The 12979-nt window shown below is 48.2% G+C and overlaps 1 protein-coding gene across 1 annotated transcript in view; it reads right to left on the bottom strand.

The window, feature by feature from the left end:
* tat (tyrosine aminotransferase) overlaps window positions 1-12582 on the bottom strand; it is a 14600-nt gene extending 2018 nt beyond the window's left edge. The window contains exons 1-11 of the mRNA XM_008293599.1: window positions 12450-12582; window positions 10846-11147; window positions 9970-10074; window positions 8950-9017; window positions 8692-8850; window positions 7501-7639; window positions 7363-7415; window positions 3502-3654; window positions 2469-2597; window positions 1894-1977; window positions 1210-1308 (exon numbers count right to left, since the gene is read on the bottom strand). Coding sequence (XP_008291821.1) covers window positions 1210-1308; window positions 1894-1977; window positions 2469-2597; window positions 3502-3654; window positions 7363-7415; window positions 7501-7639; window positions 8692-8850; window positions 8950-9017; window positions 9970-10074; window positions 10846-11146 — 1290 coding nt within the window. The 5' untranslated portion in view covers window position 11147; window positions 12450-12582. The remainder of the gene's footprint in view (window positions 1-1209; window positions 1309-1893; window positions 1978-2468; window positions 2598-3501; window positions 3655-7362; window positions 7416-7500; window positions 7640-8691; window positions 8851-8949; window positions 9018-9969; window positions 10075-10845; window positions 11148-12449) is intronic.
* Between the last annotated feature and the right edge of the window lie 397 nt (window positions 12583-12979).

The following is a 12979-nucleotide window of genomic DNA, read 5'->3' as shown; positions in this document are numbered from 1 at the left end:
TAGCTATAGTTAACTGTAGATAGCTGTGGATAGCTGTAGGTAGCTATAGTTAGCTGTAGTTAGCTGTATTTATAGTTAGCTGTAGATAGTTATAGTCAGCTGTATTTAGCTATAGTTGGCTGTAGTTAGCTTTAGATAGCTGTAGTAAGCTAAAGTAAGTTAGTTGTGGTTAGCTTTAGTAGTTAGTTATAGTTAGCTGTACTGAGCTGTAGTTGGCTACAGTTAGCTGTCGTTAACTATAGTTAGCTGTAGTTAGCTACAGTTAGCTATAGTTAGCTGCAGTTAGCTACAGTTATCTACAGTTAGCTGTAGTTAGCTGTAGTAGTTAGCTATAGTTAGCTGTAGTAGTTAGCTATAGTTAGCTGTAGTTAGCTACAGTTAGCTGTAGTTAGCTGTAGTTATCTATAGTTATCTACAGTTAGCTATAGTTAGCAGTAGTTAGCTACAGTTATCTACAGTTAGCTGTAGTTAGCTATAGTTAAGTATAGTTATCTACAGTTAGCTATAGTTAGCAGTAGTTAGCTACAGTTATCTACAGTTAACTATAGTTAGCTGTAGTTAGCTACAGTTAGCTATAGTTAGCTGCAGTTAGCTACAGTTATCTATAGTTAGCTGTAGTTAGCTACAGTTAGCTATAACTCCCAGACACAGCGGTCGTGGCTTGGACACCTGCTCCACCCCTTGCTGCAGGCCTCTCCCTGCTCTCCTTCCTTTCTCTCTGCTGCTCTGAATAAAGACAATAAGCCCAAACAATATCTCTAATAAATAAATAAATGGATGTAATCAGCATGTTGAGCAGGAGCACTGGGACGCTGAGCTCTGGCTCCACATCATACAGGTGTTGTCATATTAACATATTAACGTCTTCTCTCTGCTGAGTGCAAACACTGATGGAAACCCGAGTGTTCGTCCCACGACCGCCGTCACAGCGGATCCACTCACGGCCGGTCGGTTGTCTTTTACTTTGTTAAAGAATGTGGTTCTGGCTGATAAATGTTGGAGATAAAATGAAGATAAAATGCCTTTCAAAGCCACCAGCGGGTTTTAAAGCTCACATGTTTAATTAATCCCATAAATTCTGCTTTAAAATGGCCTCAGCTAGAATTAATCTTTAAATGTTTCATCTCTCTGCGGTCTTAACGGGACCTGGAGTGTTCTACAGTGTTCCGGCCCGTAGCGTCCACGGTGAGAGTCAAACGGACGTCTTACCGAAGCCGGCAGACAGAAGACGGACTGCTCCGTCACCAGCCTCTCGGTGAAGTCCACGTCGTTCTTAAAGTCTGGAAAATGGTCCATGTCGATGCCGACCTGCAAACACAGGAAACAAGTTCCTCTGGTCAGAAAGGTCCATTCACACGTGTGAGATCAGAGTCTGAGGAGCTACGAGCCTCTGACGTTGTTCATGAGATGTTCAAGGCCGTTGTTTGTTCTAGAGTCTGATGTGAAGGTGAAACTAATGAAGCCGCAGTTTGTTTCTTCTTAATCATGGATTTGTTCAGGTTATATGACATCATGTAAAAACAGAACCTAACTTAAACAGAACCTTTTCTTTAACAGTTAGCGACCACTGTCTTCATATTTTTCTTTACACGCCCGCTTACAGCTGCTTCAGACAGAATTCAGACCCGTCAGCTTGTACACACTTCATATTGTTGTAGATTTCAGTTTAAATGGATAAATTCCTCTTTTCTCCATCAGCCAGGACGATGACGTGTAATTTGTATAAAACTGCCTCGACTACTCGTATGTTGTAGTTTAGTGAAGGCAGCGACGCAGAAACGCTCGGTTAGCGGGCGTTGGCTTAGTGGTGCAGACTGATGGGAGAAACAGAACCAAAGGGAATCTGTTGGACTTGATGACTGAGATGCAGCCCAGCGGCTGTGAGCTACTGACCATGAGGTACATGGCTCCTGAAGGCATCACGGGGTTCAGTCCAGGGACGGTGGCCAGCTCACTGAAGCACGTCTCTGAGTTGGACTGAAGGAGGAACAAGAAACAGACACGTCATTGATATGAACACGATAAAGCCAAGCTAGCATCATTAGCAGTAGCGTGGAAAAGCCTCTAGTTGTTGTCCCATATCCAGTCTGGGACCACATCTAGACGGACCACAACAGTCTGGTTCTGATTACAGCTGAGCTATGAAGTGATTCTAATAGAAGTCCATCCAGAGGTCATCCTGGGATTAGTTCTGAAGCTGTAGAACCTGAACCATGTAACTGAGCTGCTGAACCAACATATAAACCAGATCCAGACGGTGTTCTCGTGGTGAACAGAACCACCGGCTGCTCCGACCCGAACACGTCTCCGTTGTCCAAGAAGCTTCTGGAGCTCTGACCTGAATCGTGCTCCAGTTATCTGAGTGAGCCACTAGTCCGAGCCTTTATTCTGACGGTGTTCCTGCTACAAACGCCTCAGACGGCCCAACAGCCACCTGCTCAGGCTCAACCCGCAGGCTGCAGCTGTACCTTGAGGAAGCTGATGGTGCTGCTGTAGAAGCTCTGCGGCGTGTTGTTCAGGATGCTCTCCAGCGCCCCCTGGACGATGCTGCAGGCTCCCAGGATCCGCTGCGTCAGCTTCACCAAGCCCTGACGGATCTGCAGGAGGCACATGAAGGTAAACCTGAAATGTTTTCCACGTTCATAAATAACGATCACAGAACGTTAGTACAACTGTTGGTCAGAAGACGTCTCCTGTAGCTGCTAGCGGACGTCCTCCTGACCCTCCTGGTCCTCCTGGTGTGTCTGCTGACAGGCTGTAGGAGATGTGATGGAGCTCTCTGGTCAGGGCTGGACTGTTTCTACAACACTGAGCTCACTAGCTGTTGGTCTTATCCAAGTCTGGCCTCCCACCCAGAGAGACCTGGGACTAGACCTGACCTGGTGGACCTGCTGCTCTGCTGGAGTCACGTCTCCTGATATCGGCCAACTTTACTACAACATGAAGATCTGACCTCCACCAACCTGTCTGATCTCCACAGCAAGCAGGACGCCATAAACACTGGTGGAGCCACGTTCAACAGCCGTGAGAGCTGAAACCAGCAGCACACATCTGCTGTCAATCTGATCACAGAGTAAGAACATGCTGGAACTTTACAGCCAGATGTTCATCAGAGCTTCTGAAGCACCGATTTCTGATGTGAACAGAAGAACTTTTTATTTTTTACAATCAACGTGTAAATTTCGACCTTTTCTGTGGTTTTATGAGATATTTTCTGTAATTTAACAAAACAGAGAAATTCTGGAAAATACCATTTTCAACATTATTCACTGTTTTCAATCAGTGTCAGTTCATGCGGCTGTAAGCGTCCGAGCAGCGAGTCAACACGCCACCACCAGGTCACCGTGGGAACTACAAGCCGATAGAAAGCGTTTGACATCCTGACAGCAGAAGTTCTGGACACAGCAGGAGGCCGAGCGTGAAAAGTGTTGTTTCAGGCTGCAAATGACCCGACATGTTTGAGCTTAATCTGCTTTTACTAGAATACACAGAAAGTCCTACCTCGGACCCAAACACGTCGTTCCTGTCGTGGATGAGGATCCATCCCATCCTCCAACCAGGAACCAGCCAGCGTTTGGCCAAACCGCCGCAGGACAGGATGGGCACGTCGCTGCTGAGGGACGCCATGGAGGGAGAGTCGCAGCCCGGGAACACCTGGAAACAGAACCGAACACAGCCTTATACCGTCTGAAAACACGGACACAGGGAGAGTCAGTCAAGGCCTCCAGACCGACCAGCGCTGATGAGATGATGTTTGGTTCTGCAGCGTTGGTCACTTTGTGTTCTGTACGAAAACGTCAGCGTGTCCAACGAAGCCGAGCTCCATCTACAGTCACAAACCAGAGTTCAAATCGGACCTCATTATAGAATGATTCCCCTCAGAGCGAGTCCTGTCTGTAGGTGGTTCTGGTAGGTTCTGGAGGTAAAACGGTCCTTCCATCGTCTAGAACCGGTTCTGACCCACCACCATCACACATGCTGGTGTGAGCCTGGAACGTTTACCCAGAATGCACTTTGTAAAGTTTCCTCTGGTGACTGATCAGAACCAGAACCACATCCAGGGTACCACTGATTGTTTCTATGACTCTATGTCATAGACATTAGACTGGTACCACTATGATCCATCCCATAATACTGATGCTACCAGCTGCTGACATGAACAGAACCAGGTCCAGTGTTCAGACTGAGACACCTGGATGGATGTAGAACTGATCTGGTGTCAGGTTCTAGCAGAACCCAGATGTGTTCTTCCTCCTAAATGTCATGTGTCTATCTGCTGTTCTGATGAAGTTCTGAGGGTCAGAACTGATGGAAAAAGTCCATTCAGGTGATCAGCTGTGACTCTGCGGTACCGCTCCCCGCTGTGTGGATATTTACATCTGTTTATTCGTACAGCTCCTCCTGAAGATCGCCACCAACAGACGTGAAGTTCAACCTGGACCCGTCCCTCAGACAGCGTGTGCTGCTTATGTAACGTCTGCTCAGGAGGCTGACGGAGTCCAGACGGGAAGTTAAGGAACCACACAGCCTGGTTCTCATTAGAACTGCGCAGCAAGCGGGACATTAACCGGACACGGCCCACAATCCTATTGGCTGAGCCCGGATCAGTGACGCAACAGCAGAACACAGAGCCGGCCGTCGGGACAGAATCAGTCAGAATCAGACGGCTTCAGGGCGACGACGAGCTGCTGGTAAACAGGAAGCTGGAGCCGGGCCTGAAACGGTTCTGTGGTGACACGCTGCCGGGCCGATCAAATCATTCAGGTGTTTATTTCAGTTCACAACAAATATCAGCAAAGAACTCGTTCTGCTGTCGGATCCTCTGAAAGGAATCTAACCAGTACACAGTTTTATCCTAGACTCAGAATCTTTCTGTCACAATATCAGTAACATGATGTTGCAGTTTTGTTTTTAAGCTTCACGTTTGTTGTGTGATTTACTTGATGTTGAGAAAACTGTGGACATCTGTCACATAACCGTACGTTTTAAAGGATCTTACGGATGGAAGCTGGTTTCTGCTGCGTCATGCTGCTGGAGCATGGCTTCAGGTCACAGCTCTGAGCTCCTGGCTGCAGCCTCATGACCATGACTTGCAGAAACCTGCTTTAATGCAGCACAGAGGAAGCTCCAGCAGACCAGCCTCCGCCCCACAACGCCCCCCGTTCCTCCCCCAAGAACCAGAACCAGACGGCGCTAATTACAACCACATGCAGGCAGAAAGTGCAGAGTCATGGTGAGACGCCTTTATCCAAAGTGCTTTACAGGGTTTCTCCTTCACACACGTTCATACACCAGCGGTACCGTCTCAGACTGACACTTGGACACTTGGATTGTGGAGGGGATCGACCCGCCAACCTTAGGATCAGAGGACAACCACCTGAGCCACAGCCGCCCCGGTGGTGGTGCTGGGAGGTCCGTGATGCCCCCACTGACCCACAACACAACACAGGAGGTTGTAGCTGCTTCTGTTTGGATCTGATGAGCTCGAGGCCCGATGATGAAGCTGCTCTGAAGGACAGGAAACAGACAAACATCCATCCATCATCTCTACACCTTCATCCTCACCAGGGTCATGGGGGGCGGAGCCTATCCCAGCTGACTCAGGGTGAAGGCAGGTTCACCTGGACAGGTAACCAGTCTATCACAGGGCTACACTTAGAGACAGACAACCAAGCACACTCACATTCACACCTACGGACAATTTACAATCACCAATTAACCTCAGCATGTTTCTGGACTGTGGGAGGAAGCCGGAGAACCCGGAGAGAACCCACGCTGCACGGGGAGAACATGGAGACTCCACGCAGGAAGATCCCGGGTGTCCTCACCGGGACGCCAACCGGCGACCTTCTAGCTGCTAACGATGCTAACGATGCTAACGATGCTAACCACCGAGACACCTGCAGGCCGTCAGCATGTAAATGATGAGTTTTATTGGATATTATCTGTAAATCAGCAGCTGAACCACCTGGATGCGGATCAGAACATTTCAGGATCAGCTCGCTGTGAAGTCGATCTTCACGTCAGACTGTGAAACTAAACGAATCCAATAACGTAGAAACTGTGAACTCTGCAGAACTTAACGTGCAGATCTTTGGTTTCTTGGTGTCACCGAGCTGCTCCCTGTCGTTGTCGTTGTTGTTGACGTTGTTGTTGTTGATTTTCGAGGTTAAAGGTGATAGAAGCAGCTGAAGCTGAACGGCGCCTGGTTAGAGCAAACAGCTGAGCCCGGTCCAGAGTGGTGTTTGTCAGTGGAAAACTACTGACGCTTCAACTCTAACCTGGTTTCTACTGGGCCGGTAAACAGGCGCCGTCCTGCTCGGCGCACGCTTGTGTTTGCACGGCCTTCAACCGCTGACTGACCAGCAGCGTTTCTGGGCCGACCCGTTGGACTCGATGTGCTGATCGTGTTTTCTCAAAGTAAACATTTCAATTTGTCCGTCTTCATGCTGCTGACCCTGATTCCAGCGTCACACCGACCGTCCAGAAACTCAGCCGGCGTCCAGGACGGAGCTCCGCCTGCAGGCGTCTGGTGGAGCTGCTCATCACGACTACACCATTATGACTGTTATCATTATTATTATTATTGTTGTTATTGTAACGGTTGTTATCATTATCATTATGACTGTTATCATTACTGTTATTATTATTGTTATTATTGTAACGGTTGTTATCATTATCATTATGACTGTTGTCATTACCTGGCTCTGTATCAGGGTCTGTTTCATCTGTTTTCTAACTGGATGCGACACATTTAACGCTTTTAGGATGGTGTTGGTGTCGACAGCTGATTGTTTTTTGATGTATTTTCGTGTACGTTCTGTTTCTGCTGTAGCTCAGAGTTCTGCAGGAGCAGCTTCGGTTCGGTCCGTCTGTGCAGCATCGTGTAAACTCTGTTCATACATGACGTGTGGATGGAGTGATTCCTGTCGCTGTGCAGGCTGCTGCTGGGACGTTGGGAACGAGGAGGAGGACGTCTGACGGCAGGTTTCTGCCCTCGGCGAGCATCCGGTCAGACTGACTACAGCTCAGCAGCAGCTGGATCCTCGGTGGAGATCAGAACCGACTTCCCATCCTGCTTTAGTTCTTCTTGTGTTTGTTGAATGCTGCCTGTGTTCTGCTGCTGCCGGGCCGATACCCTCCCGCTGGGTCAGTGTGCTGTACTCATGGACCTCCCGCCCACTGCTCGCCCTCGCTGACCCTCCTGACTCACCACTAGGCCTCTAATCCCCGCTGTGCTGATGTGGGCTCGCTGCCCTCCATCCACAGCCACTGACCACCCAGTGAACCTCGGCGGTGAAAAATGTGCCTCGCTGGTGATCCCCAGAGCCGAGGCCCGACCTGAGAAGCTGCTCTACTCACCATGTCGCTGTAGATCTCGTCGGCCAGGACGGGGACGCAGTGCTTGGAGGCCACTGGGGGTCAAAACAACACCAGGTTTAATTTACTCTTTGTTTCATTCCCAGCGCCGGAGCAGAAGCTGTTGCAGGTGCAGCCCACCTTTGAGGATCTTCTGCAGATGCTCCTTGCTGAAGACGGAGCCGCAGGGGTTGGAGGGGTTGGTGACGATCAGGCAGGACGTCCTCTCGTCGATCAGGCTCTCCAGGTGCTGCAGGTCCACCTCCCACGCCTTCTCCGGCTGCAGCCACAGAAGAACAAATTCTCAGTGAAGTTCTGAAACAGCGTGATGCTGTAAAAGCTTCAGAGCTGCACCTGCAAGGAGCTTCAGATGATTACAGTGAAGTCAGAAGTACATTCATCACACAAACCAGTAAACCAGGAGCTACTCTGACGGGTTTGCTGGTGTCTGAGTGGTTCTATATTGTTGTGCTCATCTGGAGTCTCTGTCTCGTTGTCGTTGAGCCTCTTTGTACTGACGTCCATGTAAAGCTTGTTCTACCATCCACCGTTCAGAACCTCCTTCTGCACAAGCTGTCTGATGAATGATCACATTCATGAAGTTTGTAGTGATTTATGTCATTTCTTAGTCGTGATATTGTGTCTTTATGACCGAACAAAGCATCTAAAGGCTCCTAAAAAACTGTCAGTAAGGAAGTGGAAGTATTTACAAGAACAGTACTCGAGTATATGTACTCAGTTACCTTCCACTACTTCCTCACTAACCAATGAGAGCGCGTTCTACTGTCAGAGGAGTTGCTGTAGTTTGATAACTGAATGAAAGGCTCTTTGAGCAGCGTGGACCTGATGTTTTGGGCTCTATGTGAATTATTGGAGGATTTGTTGTGTCTTGAGGAGATGAAGGACGTTTGTTCTCCTCCTGAGCTCCTTGACAGGATCAGCTTCATGGATTTAACCAGATTTATTTAGATGGTATCGTTTGGCTCCTCTCTGTAGTGAAATAACGCGTTCATTAGTTTGATTAATGATTTAGTATTTAACCAGCAGAGTAAATTTAGCCGTGTTGGGTTCAGCTGTGATCAGCACCAGAACCTCCAATAACGTGCATGTTTTTGCACCGTGAACTCTTCCTCATGTCCAATATGTGTGAAGTCAGGTCCAGACAAACCTCACAACACCTGGTTTGTTGCTCCCTGTGACCATAAAGCCTTGAAATGTGCTCCACACCCATCGTTTTATTGAACTGATCGATCCGTTGTGACCGATGAGGTTTGTTTCATTCAGCCAGAGCGTTTGAACTCCTCCGTGTGTTCTGGAGGCTCTGGGACTCACCAGCAGGTTGTAGAGCTTCACCTCCACGCCCATGGACACGGCCAGGGTCTTGTAGAGGGAGAAGCCGGGGCAGGGCACCAGGACGTTGTCCCCGGGGTTGCACAGGACGCTGAGGGCCAGGTCGATGGCCTGGGAGCAGCCGCTGGTCAGAATCACATCCTGCAGGACAGATGCTGCACTTTAGTTCAGCTGACAACAGGTTCATCGACCGGTAGAGACGTTGACCTTTTTATCATGTGCAGACTAATGAGGACTCACGTCGGCCTCCAGCGGCGCCTCGGGGCAGCTGTAGAAGTTGGCCACCGCCTCCCGACTCTTCAGGTAACCTGCAGCAGCAAACACAGATCATCAGCTGTCTACTGTCGGGCCTCCTCTGAGCCTCTGAACCAGCTGCTTCAGTCCTGCAGCTCTCATGGAAACAACAACCTGCTGTTTACAGGTAAACAAACGTCTCGTCCAATAAATGCAGCTCAGAATGACGAACAACTCATCAACTGCTAATATGTGGATAAGAAGGTTTGAGGTGTGACCTCCAGACCTCAGAACATCTACACACATCTCTGACTCTTCATTTAGCTTCACAGCAACGAGGAGCTGCTTTAATCAATCAGTCAGGTGTCTGGGGTTTCATCCTTCTGAACTCCAGCAGCAGCTCCTGGCTCATGGTCCTCACTGAGGTTCATGTTTCTCTGCAACACAAAGTCCTGCAGCTCTACATGAAGAAGGAGAAGAACTCAGAGACGTCTTCTGTCAGCAGGACTCAGTGAGAACCATGGAGACCAGAGAACCTGCAACCATCATGTCCAACATGTTTCCACAAACATCACCACCATCAACTGTAGAAAGATGTTCCACCATCAGTAGAAAGATGTTCCACCATCAGATGAACGTATCTCCACCAGCTGGCTCCTCTGGTCTCTGGTTCTGATCCATGCTGCATGTCTTCATTGATCCAGGAGGTTGGATTCTCCTTCAGTCTCTCTGAGGAACCTCTGGCTGCAGTTCAAGCTCTCTGGATGTTTGTTGCGGCCGACTCGTGAAAAACGAAGTGATTTTGATGAAATAATTTGGTTTATTTTCTCAACAGAAGTCACTGATGGTGAGTTCAGGGACCACAGGAAAGCTGAAAATCAACTCATCCTTTTGTTTGTGCAGGTTCTGCCCAATAAACGGAACCAACCAGCAGGTGTTGAGGTCCAGAGGGGCAGTAAAGAAAAGGTTCTGTTTCCTTAAATGTGTGTGTTCAGTGTGCTCATGCTGCTGCTCAGCCACACTCACCGACAGACGGAGCGTAGCCGTTGAACTTGTGGGAGTCGACGGCGTCCCTCATGGCCTGAAGGACGGCCTCGTCTGTGGGCAGGTTTCCGAACACGGTGGGGTCACCTGAGGAGGAGGAGGAGGAGCATGAAGGGTCTGCATGAAGAGCATCAGAAGGTAGAAACAGCTGCTGGACGAGGAGGCGCCACACTCAGGTTTACTGTCGGTTTTTCTATTGCAGCCTCGTCTGGCTTATTTCAGGATTGTGCTGATGTTTGATTGATCTTCTACGTTTTTAGCTCCTGCATGTCTGATGTTGAGTCACTTTGGTTTGCTGTTGTTGTTTACATCGGACATATTCTAATGAATTCTGGGAACTTTTTGGTTTCAGTCTGTGTGGAAGGAACCAGCAGTGAGTTTAAGTGTTTCGGATCACGTTTACAGAACATTAAAACTTCTCTTCATACCGGTTTTCTCTCTCTAAGTGTAAAAGAAACACAGTTTGCTTCCTAAAACCCGACAGCAGAAGATAAAACCATCTCCTGGAGCTCTTCAGCGCCGCTCGTTTCTCGCCGTCCTGCCCTGGACATCACGTCATTATGTCTGTACTTGTGGTCCTCTCCTAACACCTGCTCCACTGTGACGTCTGCAGATGAAGGAGAATGTTTCCTACCAACCTGCCTGTGAACAACAGACTGCAGACGCTCTCCTTCTAGTCTCACTGTTTTGGCAGAAGTCACATCTGACACATGAAACTGTGTATTTTAGCTGAATGTGACAAATCTGGTGTTAGGAGCTTCTCTCTCGTCTCTTCGTCCAACATCTGCATCCAGCTGCTGCACCACTCATCCTATAGATTAAAGTTTAAACTAGTGTGAAGCTGTGCACGAGGCCCACCTATGGACAGGGCGATCATGGGCTTGTCGGGGTTGGGGCTCAGCTTCATGCCGTCCACGATGGCCCTGATGGGGTTCAGCGTGTTGTTGGCCATCTCTGACGGCTTCACCTCCCACCGCAGCCGCCGGCTCTTGGCTTTGGCCGGATACAAGCTGCCGTTGACGCTGACGTGGTGGAAGTTCCCGTTGCCGAGCACCGCCTTCCCGTTGACGGCGCTCCCGTTCAGAGCCTTCCCGTTGACCGTGGCCTTGCCGAGGACCCCGGTGCCGCTCATCTGGACCAGGTAGGACTTGTTCTCCATCCTGGAGGAGGAGGAGAGGACGGACGGTAAACCTGATCCTTTACCTTCAGCAGCATTCAGAGGAAACAGCGACAGTTTCACAGAAACATTTAAGTTTCTACCAGCAACAACACATCCTGAAAGTACCGAAGGTGAAGCACCTGATGGCAGGATGCAGCTTTTCAGAATAAAACATAATAAAATACTCACAGTAACGGAGATTTAACTGCTTTATATCTGTACAGGTCCACTCAGGGATCAATAAAGTTACCTGATCATTTATTGATTGGTTTGTGTTTGTAGATCCAGTAACAACACTAACATGTACGTTGGACGGTTTAATAATGTGCATTAATCATAATGTTAGTAACATTACTATTATTTCACCGCATATACACGGACAACAGCAGAATGTACATTTATCTGTGTTACATTTTTTATTTTTATTCTGTTTTCATATTAATACTTTTTATTTTATTATATATCTTTACTTCTACGTCTTTAAGACTTTTGATTTAGAGCATCTCCAACTGAAAGCAGGGGATCAGTAAAGTATTTATGGTTCTGATTCTGAATCTATCAAAAAGTCCAATAACAGTCAGTGAAAACACATTCAACCTTTTTTTCCAGCAGCTCTGAAGGAAAACTAGAACAAAGAAGCAGCTTCGTGTGTAAAAGGAGAAACGTTTGATCAGCGGTTCAGCTGATGAAGGTGATGGAACTTCTTTATATCTGTGAAGCTTATCAAATGAATCTAGTCGAGCAAAAAAAGTGAAATATTTGCTGCTGAAGTAGCAGAAAATGGAAGAACTCGAGTAGAGAACAAATCCCTCAAAGTTACTGGAGTAAGTCAGTCATTACATCACATAGAAGATATTTATCATAAAGATCAGACTGAACGTTAGAAACACTTCACACTTTGACTGTTGAGTCTTTTACATGTTATTGTGACTTTTTGTTCTGAAGGAAAACTGCTGCAAAAAATACAATCAAATAGCATAAAAGCCACAGGACGCGGCTTCACGCGTAAAAGAAGAAAACTGACGACAGACTCTCGTCAGGTCTTCTCTTTAACATCTGCGGGATTTAACTGCATTAAAGTTTCCCTGAAGCGACACAGAGGAGAATCCTCCTCAGCTCCATCCTCTGCATGCATCAGTCACTCATTCATCTGGTGCAAAGTCAGAAACTTCAGCACACACAGATGAACGCATGAGCTCAGGTCCGCATCACGAGTCAGAGTTAAAACGCGTTCATCATCATGCAGCTCCAGCTTTAAAGTTTAAATTCATTAAAGCCTTAATTGGTATTAATTTGAACTTACCTTGTTAAATATTAAACACAGAGTCTCCAACAACCAAGAGGCAGCAGCAGCAGCAGCAGCAGCAGGTTTATAGTCTCTGATCAGAATTTGGCGTCAGGACGCATTAAAGTCGGTTTTATAGCGCGAGCGCCCAGAATGGGAGTCGAGCCCTGCCCTGGAGTCCATTGGTGGAGGCCGAGGGCTGTGCCACTACACCCCTCTTACATCACTAACCAGAACCATACCACCTTAAGCAGCGGGGGCGGAGGGGGCGCAGCGCACCTCCGTGCGTCATGCGTCAAAACAGAAAAGGCGCAAAGTGCGGATCAGAGAGCAGCAGCGGGAGGAAGCAGACAAACAGCAGCGAGCCTGTGCTCACCATGAAGCCCTGCTGGTCCTCTCTGATCCTCTCTGGAGACATGCTGATCATGACGGGACACATGCTGCCATGAATCAGAACCAATAACTGAACTATAACCAAACTGGACTGTTTTCATGTGTTCATCAGGTTCTTATGCAACACCCCCCCATCACACAAACTCACTACAGCT

The sequence above is a fragment of the Stegastes partitus genome, unplaced genomic scaffold (assembly GCF_000690725.1).
Source record: "Stegastes partitus isolate 25-593 unplaced genomic scaffold, Stegastes_partitus-1.0.2 Scaffold895, whole genome shotgun sequence".
In the NCBI taxonomy this organism is placed as follows: Eukaryota; Metazoa; Chordata; class Actinopteri; family Pomacentridae; genus Stegastes; species Stegastes partitus.
Note: the sequence above shows the minus strand (reverse complement) of the source record. Positions and strands in the feature narration are given on the sequence as shown.